The sequence below is a fragment of the Micromys minutus genome, assembly GCF_963924665.1.
Source record: "Micromys minutus genome assembly, chromosome: 24".
Classification (NCBI taxonomy): domain Eukaryota; kingdom Metazoa; phylum Chordata; class Mammalia; order Rodentia; family Muridae; genus Micromys; species Micromys minutus.
Genome location: NC_137959.1, coordinates 47,519,671 through 47,546,963, shown reverse-complemented (window position 1 = coordinate 47,546,963; position 27,293 = coordinate 47,519,671). Strand labels below are relative to the sequence as shown.

The 27,293-nt window shown below is 49.1% G+C and overlaps 1 protein-coding gene and 1 pseudogene across 3 annotated transcripts in view; both read left to right on the top strand.

Moving 5' to 3' along the window:
• The window catches only part of PCNX2 (pecanex 2), a gene marked incomplete at both ends in the record, with an annotated part of 142,460 nt that overhangs the window by 88,797 nt on the left and 26,370 nt on the right, over positions 1-27,293 (top strand). For both annotated transcript variants that reach the window (XM_080936582.1, XM_080936581.1), the window contains 4 exons: positions 5,113-5,221; positions 11,966-12,095; positions 21,678-21,736; positions 24,599-24,814. In XM_080936582.1, coding sequence (XP_080792708.1) covers positions 5,113-5,221; positions 11,966-12,095; positions 21,678-21,736; positions 24,599-24,814 — 514 coding nt within the window. The remainder of the gene's footprint in view (positions 1-5,112; positions 5,222-11,965; positions 12,096-21,677; positions 21,737-24,598; positions 24,815-27,293) is intronic.
• LOC308435834 (glucose-6-phosphate 1-dehydrogenase-like) lies at positions 6,769-8,285 on the top strand (annotated as a pseudogene). The gene has a single exon. The product of its transcript is annotated as a glucose-6-phosphate 1-dehydrogenase-like (transcript).

Here is a 27,293-nt window from a genome sequence, read left to right as displayed (position 1 = left end):
AACCAGACAACTGAGCACTCAGTGTCTTTCCAAAGCTCTAAGTCATTTTACATGGCTACAGGCCAGTCTGAGAAAGACAGCCCATCAAGACACCCCTTTCCTCTGTATGTGTAAGTTTGTATCAAGTTGACAAGAACTGACCCTAACAGCCTTGTGCTTGTGACCTCCCTGTATCCCCCTCCTGAGTGTTGGTATTGTGGGTGTGTACCACCACGTTCACTTTGTATGACATTGTACATATGTCATATGACATTGTACTTATGAACGATGGGTTAAAATACCAATGGTTTCAGAAAGACCCAAAGTAGGACTTTCCTATTTTCCCCAATTGAAGGAGGGCTTAGGACAATCATTTGAACAATCAGCTCTAGGCTAGGATGGTAGCTGAAGAAGGGAAGGGAGGCACAGAGAAACAGGCATCCTGTGAAGGACAAGAGGGAAGCCTGGCCTACACCTTCCCAAGTTGACTCCTTGTCTGCAGGTGTGTGTGTGTGTGTGTGTGTGTGTGTGTATGTGTGTGTGTGTGTATCTTATGCTCATCTACGTGATGGTTCTTAAAAGCAGTACTGTGTTCTCTTAATGTATGTCCTAGGTGCTTTCTAGAAACTTCCAGTGCTGGGTTTGCAGGCAGCAATGCTTTCAGAAATTACTCACTGATTCCTGATGTATTGGCATTACAATACTCTCTCAGCTGTGGGAGAGCATTGATGGGTGGGTCTCATTGGCCAATCAGCTTAAGCTGAGCTGGTGAGCTCTTAGCTTTGTGAGAGACCATGTTTCAAAATATAATGGTGGGGACACTTGAGGAAAGACTCCTGACTTTCACCTCTGGCCTTTGACCACATGGGTTTATGCTTCATACACACACACACACACACACACACACAAACACCTCTTATGTGATATAGGAAGGAGACTGTGTCTCAGTCAGTAGTATGCTTAGCCAACTTGCACAAAGCCCAGAGCCAGTTTAGTCAAGTATGGTGACATGTGGCTTTAAGGCTGTAATCCTAGCACTAAGCAGACGGAGGCAGGAGGATGAAAAGTTTAAGGTCATTCTTGACTACATCAAACTCTTCATGAGAGTTGAAAGACAGAACAAACAAACAAAAACCCTTGCAGTGCTTTGGGGTCTGCCTGGTCCATGTATATCTGTCTGTCTGACTCACAGTGAGTTGTGTGAGGAGGACACTTGGTGGCTAGGAATATTTGATCGTAAGCAGACCAAAGATGACACAGTTCTTGCACAGCATCCCGCTGGTCCTGGGACATCCATAGGAATCACTCTGTCTTAGTGCCGTTTGCAAGAGGGTGTGTTTGCATGACCTGAGAGAACCCTGCCATCCCCTAACACATTAAACATGAAATTCCACAGGCCATTAGTTCAGCGAACATGCTTTTGCCACTCAGGAAATTAAAATTAATGGCGAGGCTGTCCGTGGTGATTGAATAATTGCTGCCGAGCCTCAGTGTGCAGCCCGGCAGTTCATGTTCAGGGTTTCTGCAGCCTCTCTAAAGGGTATTTCCTTGTACTTCATGGGTATGGGTAGATACTCATATTTAAAATAAAATGCCTTTTTCAAAATAGAGTTCAGCCTTTTACAAAGGAATTTATTCAAAACACTTTGTTCAAAAAGCAGTTATTGGCCTGGAAAGAGGGCTGGGTTCAGCTTCCCAGAGCCTACATGGAAACCCCAGCGTGAGGACATGCACCACAGTTGAGGTCTGTGCAGGTAGTGGGAAGGCTCACCGACCAGCTGCAAACACGGGGTTCAGTGAGAAACCCTAGTTCAAAAGATAAGACATCCAGCATTTTGAAGAGGTCACATGACACTGAACTGCGTGTGTACAAATGTGCACACACATAAACATGTACACACATACATCACACACAAGAAGGAATGAAGCTTCTCTGGGCACCAAGCTCTGTCCCAGGGTTCTCAATGGCCAACAGTGTGAGTGTCAGCATAGCCCTGGCACTGTGCATGGACCAGGAACCGCTCCCAACACCCCATCCATCTTTACAGCTTTATAAGAGGAAACAGAGGCAGGAGAATAAAGTGAGTAGTTGCATGGTCTCATATCGGCATGTGAAGGAAGTAGGTTCAGGTTCAGGCTTTCAAGCTGAGTCTGTATTTTGTGGTGCTGGCAGCTAAGTCTAAGACAGGAACTTCCCCAGTAAGACATCTTCTGACTGAAGCTTCTAGAAATGGTGCTAGGCAGCCTTCAGGACTGGAAGGGAAGGCTCTGGCCTAGAGCTTCAGGGAGGAGGGAGGGTGTCAGGCCCGTGAAATCCACAGAAGCTTTGACAGGTGCAGAAGTTGAAGGTAGAACGTGTGTTGCAGGCCTCCTAGTGTCTGGGAGGTGGGAAGGCTTGGGGAGGAGAGGTGTGTTCTAAGCATCTAGAGGCAAGAACAGGAAAAGCACATAATGGGGACCCTGAGGTCTGAGCAGGGGTGCTACTTGATTCCTGTGATGGCTAAACATTGGGAAACAGGTGTAGCTGGGCAGCAGTCACATGTTTGTGACTATAGGTTGTGAGTGAGTGTGAGTGTGTGTGATGTCTTGAAACAAAGCTGTCCCATGCAGCTCTGGCTGTCCTTTGAGCTCTGTGGCTTTGACCTTCATCCTCTGGAGTGCAAGGATCACAGGAACAAACACCTCAATGTCTCTTTCCGGAATTCGCCCATATGGCTCGTGATAGGGCCTTGAACCAGCGTGGCAGAAGAGTGGTGGAGGAGGAGGACAGGAAAGGACAGAACGAGACTTGGAAACCACTGGTGGCCTGTTTGGAGAAGCCACATTGGGGGGGGGGGGCTGTTGTTTCAAGTGACACTGAGACCGTGGTTAACAGCAGCAGCAGAGGAGGGTCAGAGTTGTGCTTCTTTGGCAGGAGACCAGGGGTGGAGAATGTGGTCACATTGGCCTCTAAGGGCCTGGGGGAGGTGCTTCTGTAGCTAGAGTGTTTGCTTTGCAAGCAGTAGGGTCTGAGCTGGAACCCCAAAACAAGATAGAAAAGTTGGGCATGGTGTGCATACTTGGAATTCAAGAGTGAATATTTGTCTAGGACATTCCAGCCCATAGTCTTAAACCCATGTAGTTTGGGCTTTAAGTCCTTCCTCCACACGCAATCTCTTTCTCAGGATCTATGGAAAGGCAGGGAAGGAGATAGAAAGAGCTGACATCGAGGAATCCTGGCTTCTCCACAGGCAGCAAACAGTCCAGGTTAGCCCCACCCAAGGCTTCTGTTTGGCACTGTGTATTAAGCAGGCATCACACCCTTCATGATATTCATGAGGGAAAGGAAACACCAGGAGAGATGGGGGAAGAATAAGAAGAGCTGGAGCCCCGGGCACAATTAGAGCAGGAAAATGCTGGGCTTGGACGCCTTTGATGTCTGATTACTAGTTTTGCTTATGCGTAAATACAAACCGCTGTGCTAAGCAAAAAATAATTCTAATAGATTCATTTAATCACAATGCCGCTGTGCTGGACCCGCAAGAGCCCCGTGCATGCAGATGTGCCCTCCCTGGAGCAGCTCTTCTGACTGCATGGCTGGGCCTGACCTACTTACCAGCTTCATGAGAAGGTGTCGGAAGAGCCTCCCAGGATGCAGCCACCCTGGGAAAAATGGAAGAAACTTTCCGTTACCCGGCTTTTGAGGGGAACGGGGTATGAATCACTTAAGCAAGTCTTGCTCTTACTTGCAGTTTGACGTAGACACGAGTCAAGAGGTGAATTCTTAATAGTCATTATACTAAGTTACCAACATAGTGTCTGGACAATGTAGGGCAGGGAGACTGGGCTTCCTGCGAACTTAGGAGATGGCATATTGGGCTGTCGAGGTGTCTCGGTGGGTAAAGGCAATGGTTGTTTGCCTGACCACCCAAGTTCAATCTCTGCAACCCGTGTAAGAGCAAAGGAGAGAACTGACTTACAGAGTTGCTGTCTTCTGATCTCCACATGTGCAGCAGGGCATGCATGCACCCCTCCATAGAGCACACACACACACACACACACACACACACACACACACACACACTTTTAAATAATTACAGTAAGATGGGACCTTGCCCTGACAGGGCTTGCTAGAGCAAGGTCCTCTTGACTGTCAGGCCTGTGCAGCTGGTGTGGTTCTCCCTGCCCAACTCAGCATCCGTAAGCACTTTCTAACCTGCCGTTCCATAGGTGGAGCGATGTGCTTTCCCCAAGTCCAGGCAGCTTCACGGTTGAAATAACAACACGAGCAGCAAGCTAAGGAGATGATAAAGCACTTCTCACAATCACGGCTTCCGCACAGAGGCGGTGCGCGAAGCTGACTGGAAGCGCGTGCGTGGAACCCATTCCAGAGCTAGACTGGAGGACTCCTGGGGTTTCAGGCCAGAAGAATCGGTGGCTCCAGCCACTGAGCAACCTTGTCCCAGAAAACAAGTTGGCTCAGTGAACCCCACATGCATGCCCACCTGGACACGCATGCAGCTTTACACTCAAACAGGTATACATACATGCACACCACCACATGTACATGCAAAATAAACAAACAAATAGCAGGTAAACAAGGAGACCACCACTGGAGGAATAACATCTGAGGTTCACCTCTGGCCTCCCCATGCACACACATACAAACACACCCCCACCACAGGGATGTGAACACACACACACACACACACACACACACATCTAGTAAATAAATAAAGTGTATTGTGCCAGTGAAACAAGAAGTGGACCTCTGTTCTTCCCATGTGTGCACACATGTGTACTTGCATGCACACACGTACACACACACAGTGTCCTGAGAAACATCACGGGATATGAACAGATCTGCTACGAGGTTCCCCTGTGAAGAACAGCTGTGAGTACTGCTGTAAGAAAGGCAGACATGCTGTCCACACGTGGACCTGCTGAGATGAACCAGTCATGTCTCTATGACCTGTGGCCTCTGTGAAGTGTCATCAGACACTGTCTCCCACTGCCTACAGGACAGAAGACACCATGACACAGATGAAGCGGTGATCTTGTGGCCTCTGCCCCATAGACAGTATCCTTTGAGTGACCTTGAGGTGGCTACCGGGCTGGCTCTGTCTTCTCTCACCCACCTCTCTTTTCTTTCAGCTTGAGGACCTGCTTCACAAGCTGCAGTTTGTCCTGGCCTACGTGGCCCCTTGGCAGATGGCCTGGGGATCTTCCTTCCACGTGTTTGCGCAGCTCTTCGCCATTCCTCGTATCCTTTCTGCTCGCCCTCACCTGCCAAGCTGAGGCTGCATCTTACAGACAGGCGCTCTCACTGACCTGGCAGTAACAGCACTGTCTCTGTTCGATTGCATTTTAACATGTGTAGGACAGGCACTCCCTGCCCCTTCAGGCCACTTAACCTTAAAAGACATTGTGTCGTTCTGGACGCTGCCTGCTGCTCAATGCATGCACAGTGGTTATTTTTACTTTGTGTGTGTGTGTGTGTGTGTGTGTGTGTGTGTGTGTGTGTGTGTGTGTGTGCATAATATAATATGCATATATATTATATATATAATTTAGTGAGAGGCATTGCTGTGGTGCAGATGTGAAAGTCAGAGGGCAATTTGTGGAGAAAGGTTTCTCCTCTTCCAACATGTGGGTCCCAGGAGCAGAATTCAGAATGTCTAGCCAGCTGACCCAAATTTTACATCTTTACAGTCTTCCGGTTCCTAACGCCAGGTATGCAGTCAGAGGGTTGAACTCTTACATGGAAGATAACTGATTAAATAATTGAGTGAAGTTAAGTGCACTTGTACACATCCATTTGCCCTTAAATGTGATGGATAGGGTTAGTTAATTCAATATTTTATTTATTATATTGTAATATCATATAGTTTTAATATCTACCTTCATTAATATTAAGAAATCTAGAATTAGATACAAGGAAAATTACCCCAAAATACGTTTGGAGACTAAAAAATAAATTACTGTTTTTATTTTGTGGTTGCTAAACAGACCTAGTTTCTATACATTTTTAATGTGTTTCCACAGTGATTATTAGCTTTAGTTCAGTTTAATCCAGCTCAAAGCAAATTGGAGATGCCATTTCTAATGATCACATTGACACAGATAACTAAATCTTATACACAAATGTAGAGAGACATACAGAAGTCAACGCCAGTCATGGTGGTGCGGGAAGCAATAGGCAGGAGGATTGCCTACAAGTTCCAGATAGGTAGGACCTACACACGTCCAGTCCAGTAAGGCTATAAAACCAGACTCCTGTGTTTCTGATCAGGAAGCTCAGAGCAACTGGCGTCAGAGCCCCAGTAAGATGAGTGGATTCCTGGGGTCATCAAACTCCTGGGTGGAGCCTGAGACAGTGTTGTGGTTTTGTTTGTGTTGCCATGACAACCACTCTGCTGAAAGCAACTTAGGCAAGGGAAGGGTTATTTGGTTCACATTCTGGGTTATGGGCATCATTAGGGAGGGGCAATCGAGGCAGAAACTCAATCCATCACACTCTCCATTAAGGCCGGTGAGAAGACACTCTCCAGTGTGTAATCAGCTTTCTTCACACAGTCCTGCCCATGAAGTAGTGTCACACACATTGGGTGGGTCTTCCCACTTCAGTAAACAATCAAGATGATCCCTCAAAGACATGCACATAGCACATGATCTGAACAGTTCCTCCAAGACTCTCTTCCTGGGTGGTTCTCGGTTCTGTCAGGATGACAGTTAAAACAACCGATACAAACGGGCTTTACACTCCAGACCTGTGACCATTTTTGGCAATGGCAACTAAACCCAGAAAACATGGCAGAGCAGGTGGTCCTGAGATTGACCCAGGTGTGTAGGATCCTGAGGGAAGAGTTGCGCCAGGGTGATGCCTTCCACCAAGCTGATACACACATATTTATCATCATGGCCAAGAAGATCTATCCCACCATCTGGTGGCTGTTCCAGGATGGCCTTTTACCCAAAGACACCTTCATCGTGGGCTGTACCCGCTCACGACTTACAGTGCATGACATCCACAGAGTGAGCCCTTCTTTAAAGCCACTCCAGAAGAAAGACCCAGGCTGGAGGAGTTCTTTGCCCGTAACTCCTTTGTAGCTGGCCAGTAATGATGATCCAACCTCCTACAAGCACTTCAACGAGCCACATGAACGCCCTGCAGCAGGGGATGCAGGTCAACCATCTCTTCTACCTGGCCTTGCCCCCCACAGTCTACGAAGCAGTCACCAAGAACATTCAAGAGACTTGCATGAGTCAGACAGGCTGGAACCGCATCATAATGGAGAAGCCCTTCGGGAGAGACCTGCAGAGCTCCAATCAACTGTCCAACCACATCTCCTCCCTGTTTCGTGAGGACCAGATCTACCCGCATTGACCACTACCTGGGCAAAGAGATGGTCCAGAACCTCATGGTGCTGAGATTGGCCAATCTTCATCCCCATTTGGAATCCAGACAACATTGCTTGTGTGATCCTCACATTTAAAGAGCCCTTTGGTACTGAAGGTCGTGGGGGCTATTTTGATGAATTTGGGATCATCAGGGATGTCATGAAGAACCACCTCCTGCAGATGTTGTGTCTGGTGGCCATGGAAAAGCCTGCCTCCACAGATTCAGAGGATGTCTGTGACGAAAAGGTCAAACTTTTGAAACGCATCTCAGAAGTGAAAACCGACAACGTGGTCTTTGGTCAGTATGTGGGGAACCCTAATGGAGAGGGAGAAGCTACCAATGGGTACTTAGATGACTCCACAGTGCCCCATGGGTCCACCACTGCCACCTCTGCAGCAGCTGTCCTCTGGAGAATGGGCTGTGGGATGGAGTACCCTTCATTCTGCGCTGCGGCAAAGCCCTGAATGGGCGCAAAGCTGAGGTGATACTCCAGTTCCGTGATGTGGCCGGTGACATCTTCCACCAGCAGTGCAAGTGTAACGAGCTGGTTATCCGTGTGCAGCCTGATGAGGCGGTATACACCAAGATGATGACCAAGAAGCCTGGCATGTTCTTCAACCCTGAGGAGTCCGAGCTGGACCTAACCTATGGCAGTAGATACAAGAACGTGAAGCTCCCTGATGCCTATGAACGCCTCATCCTGGATGTCTTCTGTGGGAGCCAGATTCACTTTGTCAATAGTGACGAACTCAGGGAAGCCTGGCGTATCTTCACACCACTGCCGCACACGATTGATATGGAGAAGCCCCAGCCCGTCCCCTGTGTCAATGGCAGCCTCGGCCCCACAGAGGCAGATGAGCTGATGACGGGAGTGAGCTTCCAGTATGAGGGTACCTACAAGTGGGTGAACCCTCACAAGCTCTGAGCCCTTGAAATGTACACCATCTGCACTCTGCCCCTTCTGGCCACCCTTTCTGCATCTGCCCTTCTCACCATCTAACCCTATATTAAGACTATTGACCCCATATTGGAAGGACTTTGGGACCATAGGCATTAGCTACACATTCTAGTCCCTGGGCTTGGGCCACCATCTTGTCCTATGCTGCTGCCACTGCCACCATCACTGAGCCCAGCTACATTCCTCAAATACCAGGCATTCAAAACTCATAATGCTTTCAGGACAACCACTGGCCCTATCTGAACCACCCATCTTTCCGCAAGACCTCCTCCCCTCCAGCCCCTGCAGGAAGAATGCTTATCAGTCTGTCCCTAGACTCCCTAAGTCAGGAGTTAGGAACAATGGGGAGGAGCCTTGGGCCTCAGAGGGACAATGACCAAACCACACTCCCCTGAGGCTATGGGCAAGCTCCTCAAAACGTGAAGGAAGTGGTCAGGGCACCCATGCGAGAGGACCTGTCCTTGTCCACACGAGCCTCAGTGCTATTTGACATTCCTTCTCACCAGCTGGAGAGACCTCATGCTGCCTAGCAATATGTGAGGGACCCTAGGTGCCCCCTAACCAATTCCATACTCCATGGTCAACCTCATCCCACTCAAGGGCATCCTCCTTACTAAAGGAACAGCAGCTAGACTTTTCCTGCCCCAGCCCTGCCATTAAATCCTCAAAAGAGAAAAACAGAAAAAAAAAAAGAAAGAGACCAAGCAGTACAGATGGACACGAAACGATGGCTGTGTTGATGGTCTCTGGTGAAGGACCTCCTCGGACTAAACTCTGACAATGTACTTTGGGCGCTGTTTATTGGTGTGAGGGAGGCTGGAAGCTCTACTCCCATGAAGATTTCAGACAGTTCACTAAAATTCCTTGCAGGACAGATAGATGTACTTGTGATAATCACTAATTAATAATGTATTCTTGAGTCTTTACATTTTTCAAAATTTATTAAAACATTTTTAAAATTATGAGCACACTGTTGCTGTCGTCAGACACACCAGAAGAAGGTGCCAGTTTCCATTACAGATGGCTGTGAGCCACCATGTGGTTGCTGGGAATTGAACTCAGGACCTCTGGAAGAGCAGTCGGTGATCTCAACAGCTCAGCCATCTCTCCAGCCCTAAAACATTTTTTCAAGTCCTCAATCACTTCTGGTTCTTACAATCTTTCCTCCTCCTCTTCCACATATATTCCTGAGGCTTGAGAGGTGACAGGGGTGTGACAGAGGCATCTGCTCAGAGCTGTGCACTCCAAGGTCTCTCTCCACACATGGTTCGGTCTGTGGTTATAGCAGTATGTCACTAGGAATAGTTTTATTGCTGCATTCACTTGCCAGGATGATAGTGGGCGTCCCATAGGAGCAATCGTGTCCTTAGTCTCAGGCTCTTGGCTTCAGTGATAGTTTGAGGTATGGACTCAATCTCATGGAGTGAGCCTTAAATCCAATCTTTAAAGTTGTTGGTTAGTCCTCCAACCCTGTGCCACTAGCCTAACAATGGGCACATCTCACAGGCAGGTTATCATTGTCACTTGCAGGAGTCACAACTGCGGGGGTGAAATTTGATGATTACTTTCCCCCAGCACAGCATATGCCTGCTTTTAGACCTGTGTTGATACTTATAAACCATTTCAAGGTTATTTGGGAGGATAGGCTAAGAGAAAAAAAAAACATGCTTACACCATTCTTCAGCTGGTAGGCATTTTGTTTGCCTAAAGAGTCCTTTATATAAAGCTAGAGCGGGTGGGAAAACCGAGGTGACTTCCTATTCTGATGTGTGTCTAAGGTTTCTCGTCGGGACTTCCAAGCATGTTTCTTACATTAAAATTATCAAAGAATAGCAAATGCATAGTCAAGGAACCATGGCGATACTTTAAAGTGGGGATCCCGGTCCCCAGCACTTCCTGTTGGTATCTGTGCTCAACAATAAGCATGTGGACCCCAGTTATCCCTCAGGGCTCATAGCTAAACGGTTGCGTGTCCTGTACATTTACCCTGTTCATACCAGAACCTGTGTGGTCTACTCACTGAATCCCAGACAAACGAAGAAGCAGGTATGCTGCATGGGGGAAAACCAAGTGCTTCAGTGTGTAGACATCTTCCTTATGGCATGGACACACTAGGGCTTAAGAAATAATTCAGTGGCTGGCGTGTTGGCCCTACCGGCACAAGAATCAGAGTTGGCCTCCAGGAGTCATGGAAACAGGCTGGATGTGTTGGTAGGCATTTGTGATCCCAGTGATGGGGAGGTAGAGACAGGTAGATTTCTGGAACTCGTTAGCCAGTTGGCCTAGCAGCATTCTTGGTGAGCTCCCTCCTGGTCAATGGGAGCTTCAGACAATGGGAGGTCCAGACAATGGGAGACCATGTCTTCCGAAACAGATTGTCAGCATCTGAGGAGAGATACTCAAGGCCTTCACATGCATGTGCAGCCAAGTACAAACACACACACGCACAAGAAATGAAGACATTCAAGATCCATATTGTATATGATATTTGACAACCATTTTTGGAATATTCCATCCATCTTTTCTCTAAAACTTTAGTGACATCACTTACTCCCTTCTGCTAAGACAAGACCTTCCAACTGCCCCCATGCGCCCATCACCTCTGAAGCCTCTTCAAGTCCACAGACCTCTTCAGCCTTGTTGATGAAGGTCAGGACTCTCAGGACCTGGAGTCCCCATGAGATGGAGGGTGGGGAAGCTGGGTCTACATAACGGTCCGGATAAAGCTGCCAGATCCGTAAATGTCAGCCTGGATTCCACCTAATTGCCAAGCGTTAATTTTCTCATCACCCTGTTAAGAAACGTGGGATCCATCCCACATCGAGAACAGACTAATTTGCTCTGTTTTGGAATTGGATTAGCTCTGCAGCCAGCAGGGCACTGGCGGGTAAATTGCTCTCTCTAGTTCCAGCATGTTTCCTCTCGCGCCACCTCCATCGGCTTGTGAGTTTCCAGCCTCTCGGGAGAGAAGCTCACCCTTTAAGCAGGTGTGGACTCTGTGCCCATCTATCAGGCCCTCACAATTAGACTACAGTCTAAGCGTGCATGCTGGGGAGGCCGCTTTCCACCCCCACATCTCTTTAAGCTCCTAATGATTTTCGTAAAGTATTTAATTATTGGTGTTGAGGATTTCATCTTCACTGTGCTTTTCATGGGTCACCTGCCTTGTAGGCTCACCTTTTGCACGTTCTGTTGGGAGGAACAGAAGGGGTTGACCTCTGCAGTTGACCTCTGCACTACGATCTTGTCCAGGGCCTGCATTGGTGCGATTAGTGACGGTTCAGCTGAGTTCCTTCATCCATTGTCCCACAAAGGCTCTTCACTTATTCCCTTCCCCCACCTTCCACCATGCCTCCCTACAGTTCCCAACATTTTTTTTATTTAGTGTGTGTGCAGGTGTGTGTGTCTGTCTGTCTGTGTGTATGTGTGTGTGTGCATGCGTGCACACACTCACTCAGAGGTCAGTATTGATGTCTATATTGATAGCCTCCTTGTAGCCTAGGTTGGCTTTGAATTCTTGCTGTAGCTAAGGATGAATGTTAACTTCCGTTCCACCTTCCTGGTGCTGGGATTACAGATGTGGGACACGCGACCCACTGAATGGTGTTTTATGACAGCGTGTATTCCACCTTAACCCAACCTCTCAGACTCCGCCATGCTTTTTTTCCAGACATTTGCCACCTCAATCTTCTCCACACCCCTGAGTCCGTTCCTTGGGAGCGTCATATTCATCACATCTTACGTCAGGCCGGTGAAGTTCTGGGAGAGAAGCTACAAGTAAGAGCTAAAGCAGGGCTGCTAAGTAGCCATATTTCCGTGTGTCCCAGCACTCGATCCCCCGGGATCATTTTGGACTATTTGCATCCTCTGTACAAAGGGTCTGACCCAGGCTCCTGTGACTCCTCAGTTCATGATAGGAATCTGTGATCTGCTGCTGGTGCACTGAGTCGGAGATCCACTGCCCCTGTGGTGAGCCGGTGGTCTCAGGGTACAGTACGAAGTGTGAAAGTGTTAATGATGCAGCTGGAGAGCTAAAAAGAGTGGTACAGCTGGTTCTTAGCTGCTGGCCTAAGAGATGAGATGGGCAGGTCATGGCCAATGTGCTTTGATGTGCTGGGATTGCCTCTAGGGAGGTTCTCTACTTCCTTCTCTGTCATATCCCTGTGTGAGCATCAGAATCTCAGCTACGTGGTGCCTCGGCCAAGTGTCTGCCCAGACAGGAGCGCCACGGAACCTGTAGAACATGCTAGGTAAGAGACCATGGCTTCCAGGTTCACCTTTCCCTTAACGACTAGAACCAGGCACCGGATTCTCTGTGGATGTAGTGATAGGATGGGGTGTTTTGTTGTTATTTTTCGATAATACGGACAGAAGCAAAAGCTCCGAACATGGTTAAGTTCAGTGAAGAGCTTGTCACTCTTCGTTGGGGGCAGAAACAAATACGGGCCCAGTGGCTTGCTGGTAATTGGTTTTCTTTCTGCAACTGGGTTCAGTGTATGCCTCACGATCCTCAGATAGCTCCGGAAGGCACTGGATTTCTGGTCACCCTCCTGTTCTCCCTCTCTGGTGCTGTGCTTACGCAACCTCTTAACACAGTGCTTAGAATCAGAGCCAGGGTCTCATGTGTACCAGGCAAGGCCTCTAAGATCTACATCCCTAGCCCTTGCTGCGTGGTTTCAAAGACCACTTAGTGAATTGTCAAGGGGGCTTTGAGGACTGCCTGCAGGAGAGAACTGTGAACCAGGCCACCATCACGGGCAAAGGCCTTGTTCATCCGTGCCATGCCTACACTTGGTAGAACTCTGGTATCTTGTTTTGTGCCTTTCGTGGCTGAGGTTGGCCTGAAGGTAGTAGACCATGGCTTTCAGTTTCTGCTGTGAAGAAATTTGTTGAGAATAGGCATGTGCCCTGGGGTCGGCAGTGGGGTACATGGATTAAAGCCCTTCATCTTTGGCAGACTCAGATCTCTCCTTCCTTGTCAGTAAGAGCAGGTGACAATGAGAAAGGAAAAAATGAGTCAGCATCTCAGCACACATTAAGCCCCATGTGCATACAAGCTACCGTGATCCTTGGCAGGCTAGTATGTCTGCTTTGCAAGGAATCCCTTTGCCACCACGGCTGAGATATTTACCTGACTGAGGTATTTACCTGACTGAGCACATTTCCCACAAGATTAGGTTCAGGGGACCCTAACTGGAGAAAACTTTACCTTTTCCTCTTTATCCCTCCATCTCTCCATCTCTTCCTTCCTTCCTTCCTTCCGTCCTTTCTTCCTTCCGTCCTTCCTTTTTTCCTTCCGTCCGTCCATCCTTCCTTCCTTCCTTCTTTCCTTCCTTCCTGGTTTTCTTTCTCCTCTGTTCAGTTTTGGAAATCCTGTCTTAGCCCAGCCTGGGTTCTAACATGATCCTCCTGCCCCAGACTCCTAGACTCTCTGGCTCATGCCTGGCTCTCTTCTTAAGTACAAGGCAGGAGATTTGGGGCTGGTACTGGAGTGCATCTGTGTCCCTCGAAGGGGATGCAGGGAGGGTCCTGCACACTCCAGCCAACAGTCCGCTCTCCGGAGTTTCTGTGAGCCTGCTCACGGGGCTCTTGGACAATAGCACTCTTCCTACCTGGTTGCCATTGTTGCTGAGGTGCAGATCATGAAGCTGCGTGGTGAGGTGGGTGTCCCATGGCTGTGATGGCCTGCTGGACTCTGGTGGGCCAGCCCTAGGTCTGGTGCTGGAAATAACAGTTGTGGCGAAGCAGGGCCAGGATGGCAGTAAGGGCGGGGACCAAAGTCTCCAAGTTTGCCGACCCCCTTCTCATGTCTAACAGTCGGTTCAGCTTTAACAGCTGCTCTGTATGGTCTTGTTTCCTCCATTTGACAGAACACACCAAGGAAATCCTGGAAGCTGCCCTTCTTCTGGTCCCTGAGTACTTTCTGTTAAAGCCTTTCAACATCACACACACACACACACACACACACACACACACACACACACTTTCTCTGTGTGTGTGATATACCCAGCACACACAGAGAACACAGAGAGCACATGTACACTCATGCATGCACACACATACATGCACATGCACACCTCTCAGTGATATTTGGTTAAAGTATTCATCCCAGACAGCCTTAGTCACAAAAGGAACATATCTGGAAGAGGAAAGTATGGGCCTGCTCTCTCAGGGGGCCTCACTTCAGGGGAGATCAGAAGCATCCTGAACATTGCTTATAGCAGCAGAACTTGGAGCAGATGTAGCCTCTGAGCTTCACTGGGACCCTTGGATAGGCTGTCGCTGGGTAACTTCACCCCAGCTCATCTCGACGGTCCTGATGCTGAGCTGTCAAGCCTGCAATGACTGTAAGCATGAGAAACAGTGCCCATCTCAGGTCGGTGGGAGAGCGTGGAGAGGGGTCAGAGTTCAAAGTCCAGGTGTGTTGTCATCTTGTAAGTCCATTTGTCCCTGTTCCCAAGAGGAATGTCCGGTTCTTCCCTGCATCCTCTTCTCAGGCTCAGCAGCTCCACTTGCAAGACACAGGCAGGAGAGCAGGGATGTGGTTCCGAAGACCTTCAGAAACACTGGCTGTCTGAGGGACTCAAAGGGAGTCACGCTAGGAATTCTGACACAGTTTTCCTTAAACTGGTGTTTGGGGAGATTTCTATCCCCACCCTTCTGTGCAGTCATCGGGGAGGCTGCAAAGCACCTTCGCCATCTGGGAAGGACCCAGAGCTCCGTGCTATGCTCAGACCTGTGGGGCCTGAGTGGAGTGAAAGCACATGTGGTGCTCCGAGGGTTCCATTTGCCTCTCTCCCCTCCCCATCTCCGTATTCCTGTCACGCCCTCTCACTTCAGACTACCGAGGGAGGCGGCAGGACTTTTGGGAGATCATTAGGTGAGCCCTGATGAGTAGACTTGGGCCCTCTTTCTCTCCAGTCCCTTCCTACCGTAAGGTCACAGGATCTTGGCCATCTGTGGTCCAGAAGAGGCCTCTTCCAGAACCTTTGTCTCAGACATGCAGGCTCCAGTGCCATGAACAACAAATCCCGGGTCTTTGTGAGTAGCTGGGCCAAGGAGGCTTTGTGACAACAGGAGAACTGCCTGAGACGGCATACAGGTGCTGCTGGCAGAAGAGACATATTTAAAGACTGCCATGGCTTAGCTTCCACAGGAGCATAAAGGAGGTGACATAAATGAGCCCTGAGAGATGCCGGATCGAACGGGACAAAGTCTAAACAGAGTGAGGGACAAAGAGAACTTTAAACTCAACAAACCTCAGCTTAATGTGATGACATTTGGGGAAAATCTACAGTGTCTGCATCTTCTGGTCACACTGGTCACACTGATCACACTGGTTGTACTGGTGGTCATGCTGGTCAAAGTGCTCACACTGCTCACACTAGTCACACTGATCACACTGCTCACACTGGTCACAGTGATCACACTGATCACAGTGATCACACTGGTCACACTGCTCACACTGGTCATAGTGATCACACTGCTCACACTGCTCACACTGGTCACAGTGATCATACTGGTCACACTGATCACACTGGTCACAGTGATCACACTGGTCACACTGCTCACACTGGTCACACTGATCACACTGGTCACAGTGATTACACTGCTCACACTGCTCACACTGCTCACACTGGTCACACTGCTCACACTGGTCACAGTGATCACACTGGTCACACTGGTCACACTGATCACACTAGTCACACTGATCATACTGGCCACAGCAGGGAAGAGGCAGAGAATGAGACTGTGGACAGCACGTCCAGTACAATATGAAGAAGGAGGTGAAGTCTGGAGTGCACAGGTCCTAGTCAGAGAGAGGGTGTGTCAGAACTGTGACATGGTAGAGGGAGTCATGGCCATTACACTTTACAGTCAACACGATGAGATCCAGAATCACACACTCTGGGCGTGTCTGGCATGGAGCATGTGGAGTTAATAGAAGTGGGGATGTCTGTCCGCTGTAAGTGTGAGCATCTGGTGGGCTGCTGGAGAAAGCGAGCTGAGGGCGGGCGTTTGTCTCATCCTGCTCACCGTGGATGACTGGCGGCCTCACGCTCCTGCCACCTCACCTCCCTGCCACGCAGACTGTCACCTCTGTGAGCTGAAGTACACCCTTCCTTCTGTATCAGGGCGTCCCCTCTTCTCCCCCTCCCCCTGCTCTGTCAGCACTGGGTGCAAGCTCAGCCCCGAGACGGGCTCTGCTGTCACAAGACACGAACCGGCTGTTGTGGATTGACTGGAGTGCCCACGACAGGCTCGTGTATCTGAGCAGTCACGAGACATACACGGCTCAGGAGGTGCAAAGGTGTAAAGGAAAGGCAGTCGCTAGGAGACGCTCTTCAGAGGAGCTGCCTGCGCACTGCGTCCAGGGGCCCCGCTATTCTGAGCCATCACTTACGTCGGTGGGATTTTTGGTGATGTAGTGGCCTTTGGGTCACCCATGCCTGTCTCTTCAATAATCTGAATTTGACACAGTGGCTCGCTGAACTAGACTAGAGGAAAATGGTTCCTCTGGTCTGGTGAAGTGTTCGAACATCTCTCTCCAGGCCCTGGATTCTTTTTTTTTTTTTTTCTTTTTTTTTTGGGGGGGGGGGTGTAGAATCCCGGGCCTAAGTCTGGTTGAGCAAAGTGGTTAGCTTGACCTGTCCCCGCCATTCTGCTGACCTATGAGGAAGCTCTCACACAGCCCTCAGGAGCAGGCCTGACACTCCAGGCTAGGCCAAGAGCAACTGTGTCGATGTTTCAGAAGGAGGGGGCCTTTGAGGGGAGGCAGCACATCGAGTTTCCTGTGTGGCTGCGTACTGTTCTTCACGCTACGGTGCGTGGTTTCCTTGGAATCAGTTCCATTTTGCTGAGTGGCAAAGTCCTGGAAAAGCGCAGAGCCGTGAAGCTTGCCGTGTGCAGGGTTGCACACAGAGCCACATGTGCCCACCTGCTCTCCAGCTGTCTGGAGCTGCTGACTCTTCAAGGTCACCAGGTCACTGGGCCTCAGGGGAGGGGACTCCAGGTGATGGATGGCTGAGAGGGGTGCAAGGCTGGGACAGCTGCAGGGGAGGTCTGTTCCGAGGCAGGGCAGCCGGAGAGAGGAGACCACTGCTTTTACAGTGTTGTCGTCTTGGATATGAAGCTGCTCTGTGCCAACAAAAGAAAAGCCTACCTCAAGGACAACCTCAGGGTTTGTTCTGCAGGAGACAAACATCTTGGTTCCTTGAAACGGGGACTCTCGTTGGCATGGAACTCACTAAGTAGGGCTCGCCGGACTGACCAGAAACCCCCAGAGATGCCCTTACCTTTGCCTCTCTGCTGCTGGGATTCCGATGTGCATCACCAGGCATGGGTTTTCTGAAACGTACCTTCTGGGGAGTAAACTCGGGTCCTTAGGATTTCAAGGCTGACATTTTACCAACTGAGCTATGACCCATCCTGAGATGCACAGCCTTTAAAGCTACATCGTCCCAAACCCTCTTGTTGCATGTTGTAAATATAGACACAGGACAAGAGGCTTATTGGACATGTCCCATGTACCTGGTCAGTTAGGACTCCCTCAGGCCTAGACCTCTTGGCAGTATTAATCAGAGTCCCCACCAGGGGAGGCAGGTGTCACTGAGACTCAGAAGACACTGCAGGGTATACTGCTGGGCAGTGTCATTCTTTCTGCTGGAAGCAGAGTGCACTGTGGGAAGGACAGGTGGGCTCCAGGATGACTTGCCTTTGCATGTGGTGGTTCCTCTTATGTGGACTTAGTTGTCATACCCGATTTTGTCTTGTCACTTTGGAAACAATCTATTAACACCCTGGCCCCTCTCTCGAGACATCTCACAGATCCTCCTTCATGATTTTTGGTGATTTGGTTTCTATGTTCTTAATGGTGTGTGTGTGCCCATGTATCTGTGTGTGTGCATCTGTGTGTGGGTCAGTGCATGTGAGCACTGTTGGGGGGCCTCACCTCTCCTCACGCTGAGGCCAGAAGGATCCCCTGGAGTGTGGGATTACACACAGCATGAGCCACCTGACCCAGGTGCTGGGAACTGAACCCAGCTCATCTGCGGGAGCTCGCGCTCTTACCCTCCGAGCATCTCTCTAGCTTCCCTTCGTGGTTTTGAAATGAGAAATGGCCAGTAAGAGAATCATCAGAATGTGAGATTCAGGGGATATTGTCCAACGGCACAGAGACAGCGGAGCGCAGCAGGTCCTGCGTGGTGAGCGTCGCAGCAGAATGTGTTTGAAAGTCACTGCTGCGTGTTTCAGGTTTCTGTATCATCAGGGCACAGTTTGCTGCAGCCAGGGAGGCCTTGGTGAGAAAACTTGGCTCTGAGGTTTGGGGAAAAGAAAACCATTTGCAGATTTTAAGGAGGATTTTTTGGGGACCCAGGGAGATGGTTTGGTGGGTGAAGATGCTTGCCACCAAGTCCAACCTGCGTTTGATCCCTAGTCAAGCATGGTGGGGTGAGAGGGCTGACTCTTGTGAGTTCTCTTCCACATACAGAAAACCTGATAAATGTCATAAAAAATTTAAGTGAAATTATTTCGGTAGAAAAATTAAAGATGTTAGGAGTCCTCTTTTGAGGAGCATCTCCAAAGTCTTCCTTGCTGCAGTTTTTAAGAACAGACACAGATTCTGCTCCCCACCCCCACCCCACCGTGGTCGGGGAACCACTCTAGGGGGAAAGCCAATAGGATGAGGGACAGCTGGGAAAAAGGGATGTGCCAACTTTGTGTTGACCTTTGACCTTCTGTTCCTGGAGCTGGGAGTAGACACAGCCCATTCTAGAATCTGAAACATCACATTTGAAGCAAATTTCCTTCTAATATTGTCAAAACATTTTTTTTTAAAAAAGGTCTAACTCTTTCTCTGTGTAACTGAGTTACAAAATATTGTCCTTTTAGATAGTACATATCACAACTTATTCTCTGCGTGTTTATGAGCTTATGGAAAATTTACGGGTTGTAGACATCTGACTGAAAGTTAAATACCAATAAAAGTACAAAAGCAACAACAACAACAAAACCCAAAACTTCCCTGGAAGCCCCTGTGCAGGAACATCAGGGTCCCCTCTGTCCCCAGCTCATGTCAGCGGTGGGAACTGGGGCTCACAGGCTCCCTGGTGTGTTCATTTGCTCTTCCACAAAACGGAAAACTGGGGACAAGACAGAGGAGGCAGCTCTCCTCTCTGTACCCCATAAAGTTTAGTAAACAAGAAATACCAAACACGACACGCAGAAGGAAGCTTTTCAAAATGCACCTTGAGACAAAGACAGGAGAGTAATTGAAAACCAGACGTGGACTTTGAGATCCTTTGAGACTGTGGCCCTGCTGGGGAGTAGAAGGACCATCCATTCCCACCCGTGGGGATAAACGATGGCCACCCTATACCAGCCAAGGGCATTTAAAAGTCGGGGTATAGAGCAGTGTCTCCCATGAGCAGTCGGTCTTCTGAACCCATGTGGCAGGGAACGCACGTGATCGATCAACTTAGGGAGGAAGCCAGCTCCACTCCTGCCACTCCATGATGACATAGGGAGAGATACCTCCTTACAGGTTAGCCTCTCTGGAGAGACCTATTAGAGGTCTAGACTCACAGGCTGCAGTGACTTTGTCAGGCAACTTTTGGGAAAGCCTCACCAATGGGCACATCCGAACCGATCGGTTGCATCCCTGAGATGGGCAAGTGTAAAACGGAAGCAGCAGGGTCCGTGGGGATGTCGGGCAGTGGGACAGATGGGGCAAAAATCCAATTACAGAGCTAATTAGCACCTCTGAGTTGTCAGCACCAAGTCTCTAGGAGGACCTCACTGGAGGAGAGCTCAGATTGCCCAGAGCACCAGACGCTTGCCTTCTGAGAGACGGCAAGTGCCCTAGGTCTGGTACCAGGTGACTGTTGCTCATGAGGACTTAGCGGTTCCAAATGGCCACCACCCTTTGAAAAGATTACATTGCAAGTGGACAGAGCTTTAGAAAGTGCCAGAAATCCCCAAGGAGCTGGATAATTGACTTTCCTTTGGCTCAGTCCCGCTTTAAAAATTGTTTATTTTGCAGCTGGAAATTCCATTTGTCCTAGGTCTTAAGGTGAAATTAAAATTCCGTTTAGGGACCGAGTATGCAGACATGGGATTCCAACCTTCATTACGAAGGATTCTGTTGTTTGCTTGATTTTCTGTTGCCCTGGGCTCTGCTGGTTTGAAAGATGCAGTGAGGTTGTTTGGGAGGGAGCCTGAAACAGGATGGAGCAGTATACCAGGATCCATGGCCTTCTGGGCAGCAGCCAAAGAGTTCTCTGTAGTCCTGCGGAGTCTTTCACCACGTCCACACCGGACCCTACCGAGATGGTTGACAAATGTTGGAGGCAGACAAGGAAGCAAATGATGCTGTTGATTTTTTTCCTAAAGACAATTCATTTCATTGATTAAAAACGTAATCCCACCCTGGTATTCTTGTTATTAGTTCTAATCCCCAGGAGGCAGGGTCAGCCAAGAGCTCAGCATTCTTGGTGACATTCCTGACAAACGCTCATTGTTGGCTAAATTATCCTGAGTATGTTAAGGATTACACTTAAATCTAAGTCAGGTGTGTAGCATCAGGGGCAACTGGACAGGCTTGGAAGATGGCTCAGCAAGTAAAGCACTTGCCCTGGGGGCATAAGGATCTGAGTTCAGTCTCCAGGACCCAAATAAAAACACCAACAGTGTGAGCATTGCATCCCAACAGCAACATGGGAACAGAGACAGGCAGACTCTTAAACGCTAATGAGCAGGGTAGCCTAGTCAGTGTGGTAAAGCTGCAGGCCAAGGAGAGCTCCCATCTCAAACAAAAGGTGACAGGTGCCCCAGGGACCAACAACCTAGGCTATCTTCTGCACCAATACACACACACACACACACACACACACACACACACACACACGTGCATGTGTGCATACATGTGTGGTTCCCAACTTGTGTGTTGCAGATACTTACAACTTGTAACAGTAGCCAAATTGCAGTTAGGAAGCAATGACAAAATAATTCTGTGGTTGGGGGTTGTGACAACATGAGTAACTGTATTGAAGGGCAGCCTCTGGAAGGCTGAGAGCCATTGTGCTGTGCCTTGGACACTGCTAACACCCATGACTCCAAACACTGGCTTTAACTTTATGCTCACAATGTTTTAAAAGACAAGGACATTGTCCCTAACCCAGAGAACTTAGCGCTGTGTGGATGTGACCAACTTTTCTCTCTCTACACTGTTGGCAAGGTGAGGGTGGCCCTCCTCCCCTGTAAGCAACCTGCACACCCATCGCACATTCGTTCTGTATACCAGCTCCCTAAGGGCAGTGATCTAACCATGACCTTTGACCTCTCTGTGGTCCCTTCTAGTACCCGGCGTGTGGACAATTCCAACACAAGGCTGGCTGTTCAAATGGAGAGAGACCCAGGTAAGTGCTTTTCATGAGCTCTTTAAACTTGTGTGTTTCTTTTGTTAGGTAGATGTTAGGTAGACACCAGAGAAGGTGCTAAGTGTGGCCTGCTCTGACATGGCAGAGTCTCATAACTACAGGGCAGAATTGGGCAAGTTGGCCCATTAAATACCCCCAGGGGTCACTTTAGAATTATGCTGCATTGGTTAGTGACCATTTCCAGCTACCCCACGAACACACTTTAAATTGTATATTGACAACTGTATACTATTGTGTATAGTAGACATCAAACTGACTTTAAACCTTAGAGGTGCTCTCTAACGAAGATATCCTTTGAGCTCAGAGTGGTTACACAAGCCTGTAAACCCCAGCAATCGGGATACAGGTGCCTGAGGGCCGAAAACTCCAGACCAAGCCAGGTGCCATAGTGGGGCCCTGTCTTTAAAACAAACAAACACACACGTGGTCCTGCATTGACCTTTATATTAACAAACCACTGTAGGACTGAGCATAAAGACCTCACCAGAAACTCTGGTCACATGAAGCCATGGAGTCACCTGGTAGAAACCCTTTGGCTTTTTGTCTTTTCTACAGTTGATCTCGTTTTTAGCCATTTCGTCTCTTTCTTCCTCTTACCAGAATGTCCATTTAAAGTGTAGTTTTATTTAAGGGGGACATCTGTATAGGCTGAATCCTTGTCTCTGGAAAAAATATCGTCCTGGGTCCATGCCGGTTATCCACGAAGATGCTCGGAAAGCTCCGTGTGGCCTGAAGGTGTCATAGCTGAAGATGAATACCGTGCCTCTAGCTTGCCTCCCAACCCTGTTTGTAGCACAACCCACCCTGGAATGTCACTTGCTCCCTCCTGGGAGCTGTGATCACAGGGCTGACATGAAGCCACCAGCACCACCCAGTGTCAGCATCAGATGGCAGGTCATCAGCCCCTGTAAAGATCAGACACAAAATCCGGGAAACACACTTAGCGTAGAATCAGTTTAAAGTGGGGAAGCACTGGACAGCCAAGCTTATTGTGAGACTTTCTGTCAGGGTGTAGGGGAAGGAGAAGAAGCGGGACAGCCACTGAGATGCAGCTGTCGGACTCAGCGACACAGAATCCTAGGCACACGGGCAGCCTCAGGAACGCATCCTGCACCCCCTAACCATAAATGTCTCATTTTCACAAATTATACAGACGCATGGGCAGTGTGTACTGAGAATACGTCCTGAGCCAAATTTCTACATTTACTTATTATGTCTGTGTATAAAAATTGTACACAGTAAGACAGGCTAATTCTCATTCAGGGTTCTCGCTGAAAGTGCAGGGAACCGAAGGTAGCCTCTCATCAGCTTCGTCAGGGCCTGCCAGTGCATCTCAGACGGTGACTGTGAAGCAGGCCCGCAGGCCGGTACCTTATCAGCAATTTCCTCTGCCAATCATAAGCAGCTTATCGATGTCTCGGGTTATCACTTCCGCTTCCAACCAACTCCAGCACTGGGTCAGGGGTCTGATAACCGCCCCCACGGGCCTCTTAGCAACAGCCTAGTCGTCCTCTCCATGTAATGCCCACGGGCATCTTCTCCATACTGAGGCCAGCCTCCAGCTGTTTCCCATGGGTGTGGAGTGAGGCTGCAGCCTTAGTGGATGACCTCATAGGGCCTGTCTCCTCTCTGATAAATGGCACACAAGAAGCCTTGAGTTTTACTCCTAGATCTTTCTTCAGGGAGGCTCCATGTCAGGGTGGCTTTTCAGGAGTTTCCTGCTCCTGCAGTCAAGGTCCTGGGGTTTCTCTTTGGCCTTTCCAGTTCTTCTTTACCACATATAAGAAGGGATTCCCAGCTTGTCCAGTCTTTCTTTGAAAAGCGTGTAGCCCTCATCTTGAGGCAGCCAGAGGGGGAGAGCCACAGTCAGAGCCCGGGAAGAAGCCATGGAAATGCAGCACACACCTCAGTCCACCCCTCCACACACAGCCCTGGCTTCCACCAGGAAGTGGAGCATCTGGGTTCCATTTCTTTCCAGCACCCTTCCTTTTCCCTGGCTCTCGACACCCATCTGACTGAGTATTGAGTGTTAACCAATGAGTAGCCATTAACAGAATCTTAACCTGGCTGGGATGTAGAAGCCAGAGAGACACAAACGGACAGCCACTGTGGGAATGGCAGGCCCAGATCCAGGTTTTACTGAAGAGGAATGTAAAGTTGGTTTTGCTTTGCGATGGTTTTACTGATGACTGTGCACAGTGGGACAGCCCCCACATTCTCTGTATGCAAGGAAGCTGGGGAGAATTTGAGACAGGACCCGATAAGTAGAGAAGAAATGTGTAGGCCTGGAGTTCAAAGGTGTGTGTGTGCATATGCATGTGTTTGTGAGTACATGTGTGTATGTGTGTGTGTGTGTGTGTGTGTGTGTGTGTGTGTGTGTTTGTGTGTAGGCAAGTGTTATTCCTCAGAAGTAATCTGACTTTGTTTTGTGAGTAAGGGTCTTTCACTGGACAGGAACTAGCTCAATGAGCTAGTTCATCTAACCAGAGAGCCCCTGAGATCACCGCCCTCTGTTTTCCTGGTGCTGGGATTGTCTTTTTAAAAACATGGGTCCTGGAGGACAAACTTGGGTCCTCACTCTTACCCATTAGGCACTCCCAGCCCCAAGGTCAGCGTGTTGAGTCCAACACAGGATTGTGTAAGTAATTTGCATTTAGACAGCAATGTATCTGTCTAAAGCTTACAGCATGGTCTAGAGGGAAGGCATAGGAGGTCTCAGTATAACCCTCCAAAACAGGTGCTTCTGTGTCCGTAAAGACGGAGCTTACCCAAAGGGCAGGGCACCACTGCAGGGTCTGAGCATAAGATGAGCATTTGCATCTTCGCATCTGTCACCCTCAGGGAGTGATGACAACAACCTTAACTCCATCTTCTACGAGCACCTGACTCGGACCCTGCAGGAGTCGCTCTGCGGAGACCTGGTGCTTGGCCGCTGGGGCAACTACAGTTCCGGGGACTGCTTCATTTTGGCCTCAGACGACCTCAATGCCTTTGTCCATCTGATTGAAATCGGGAATGGTCTCGTCACCTTTCAGCTTCGAGGACTGGAGTTCCGAGGTAGGGCTTTCTTTGCAGCCCTGCTGGGATTCAGGGAGTTGGGTTAAGCGTCTTGCAGAGAGCGCTGCTTAGAAGCCTCCTTCAGGGGTGAAGAGATGGCTCAGTCACTAAAAGTCACTACTCTTTTTGAGGACCTCTACTCAATTTCCAATACCCAGTTTATGAGACTCAAGTGCCAGAAGACCTGATGCTACTTAGCCTCTGTGGACACCTGAACCCTCATGTGCATCCTTACGCACACATACACACAAATAAAAATAGAGCTAGTCTTTTAAGAAAAAAAAAAGCCATGAGCAAAAGCCTTGGGGACTGTTTGGCTGCATGGGAGTTAAGACTATCTCTACTCTTTTTTTTTTATTAATTAATTTATTATATGTAAGTACAGTATAGCTGTCTTCAGACACACCAGAAGAGGGCATCAGATCCCATTACAGATGGTTGCGAGCTATCATGTGGTTGTGGGGAATTGAACTCAGGACCTCTGGAAGAGCAGTCAGTGCTCCTAACCACTGAGCCATCTCTCCAGTCCCCATCTCTACTCTTGACCAGGTATTCTGACAAAAGCACATCCCAGTCAGCTAGAGAAACAATGGCACCTTCTGATCTACCCTCTGCTCTCTGATCCACCTAGAGGGGAGCATCCTCACCACTGTGGTCAAGAGCCATCCCCACTGATGTGCCTTCCTCTCCGCCCCGGTCGACTGTATCCTCTCAAACCAAGAGCCCAGTAGCCTCTCCTCTCTTAAGTCGAGTTAGCCAAGTTATTTTACCACAGCAGCAAGAAAAGTAATTAGTGCAATGACAGCTCAGAGTGAAGTGGTAGAAAAATTAACCAGGCCATGTTTCCCTGTGTTATGGTGACAGAGAGGCACGGTGTACTGGGAACCAATGCCACCACAGCATGCTGGACTTCTGGAACCTCACAGGGGGCTCTTGCTGGGCGGCAGTGGTACATGCTTTTAATCCCAGCACTCAAGAAGCAGAGCCAGTCGTGTCTCTAGGTTCGAGGTCTGCCTGGTCTACAGAGTGAGTTCCAGGAAGGGCTACACAGAAAATCCCTGTCAAAAACAGGAGAAGGGAGAAGGAGGAGGTTCCTACATGACCAAGGTTGGGGCTTCATAAGTAAGCTCCTGGGAGTTTGCTTTGGTTGGTTGCTTTCTTTTTTCCAGTCAGCCACAGTGGGAATGCCACATGCCTGTAATATCAGGCAGTAGCAATGTCTTTCGAGGAAAAAGGAGGCTAACTTGCCTGGATCCCACACCTTCTCCTACAGTAGATTTTCTTTGACCTACTTAGATCATAGTTTTATACACAGAGGCTTCAAAAACCCATAGCCTAACAAAATTGAAGTTCTGAGGAAGAACCCAGTTGACCCCAAAGGACTGTTGTTGGGTTCGTTTCTCTTTGCCGCATGTTGGATTTGTTTCTCTTTGTCCTACACATTTCAGCATTCCCAGAGTGCTGGCTTTCTCTTTGGGGGTTGTTATGGATTTCTTCTTCCTTATTCTAATTTTCTTCTGAATTCCGTTTCCTGGAAGTTTTATTTTGGTCAAATTTAATCTTCTTTGGCACTGCCTGAGGCAGTCAAAGAGAGCGCCCATAGATGGCCCCTCCCTCCCCTCCTCTGGAAATCTACTGAGGTGGCCTGTAGAAGGAATGGGAGCTGTTTGCACATTCACAATTGATTCTCCCTCTTCCTCCTCCTCCCCAACTCTCTCTTCCTCTCCCTCCTTCCTTCCCTGCCTCCTTCCCCCCTTCTCTCCCATACCAGGGTTCAAACTCAGAACTGCATGCATGCCAGGCAAGGCAAGTGCTCTACCACTGGGCTATAGTTTGTTAGAAAGAATGAACTCTGCCAGAGAGGGAAGCCAGCTAGTGGGGTCATGGGGAAGAGTCTTTGTCTTCCCCCTCCCAAACCCCAGTCTCCAGGAGATCCAAGTGTCAAGTTACAGAAATCAATCCAGGTTACCATAAGAGAAGGGTTTACTGGGAAAATGTATCCAGGAGTGAAGGTTTTCGGAGCAGCATGGGGCAGGTGTCTTGTGGTTTAGGATGAGTTCAACACTGAGCTGGAGAAATTCTCAGTGGTTAGAGCACTTGGCACTGTTCCCAAAAATTGATTTCAGTTCTCAGCACCAGCTCCAGGGGTTGCCTGATGACCTTTCCCATCTTCTGTGAGCACTTGCATACACAGAGCGCGCGGAACAGGCCATTTCCCTCCATGTCTATGGTCCCCATAGAAGTGAGAGCCTAGACAGCAAGAGCTCTGGTTGGATTTCCCCATCCTTCTGGGAACCTTCAGGTGACCTGGGCAGGTCAGATGGCTTAGCCGTTTCTGTGAGAAGAGGGTGAGCATGCATGAGGTGTCACCGTACCTCTGATGGCAAGTGTGCCCACCTCTCCAGTGAGGTAATTATTCAAGGGTTCACATGTTAACATCAGCTGAAACTGCAAGCCGAGGAAACAGTGCACATGAGAG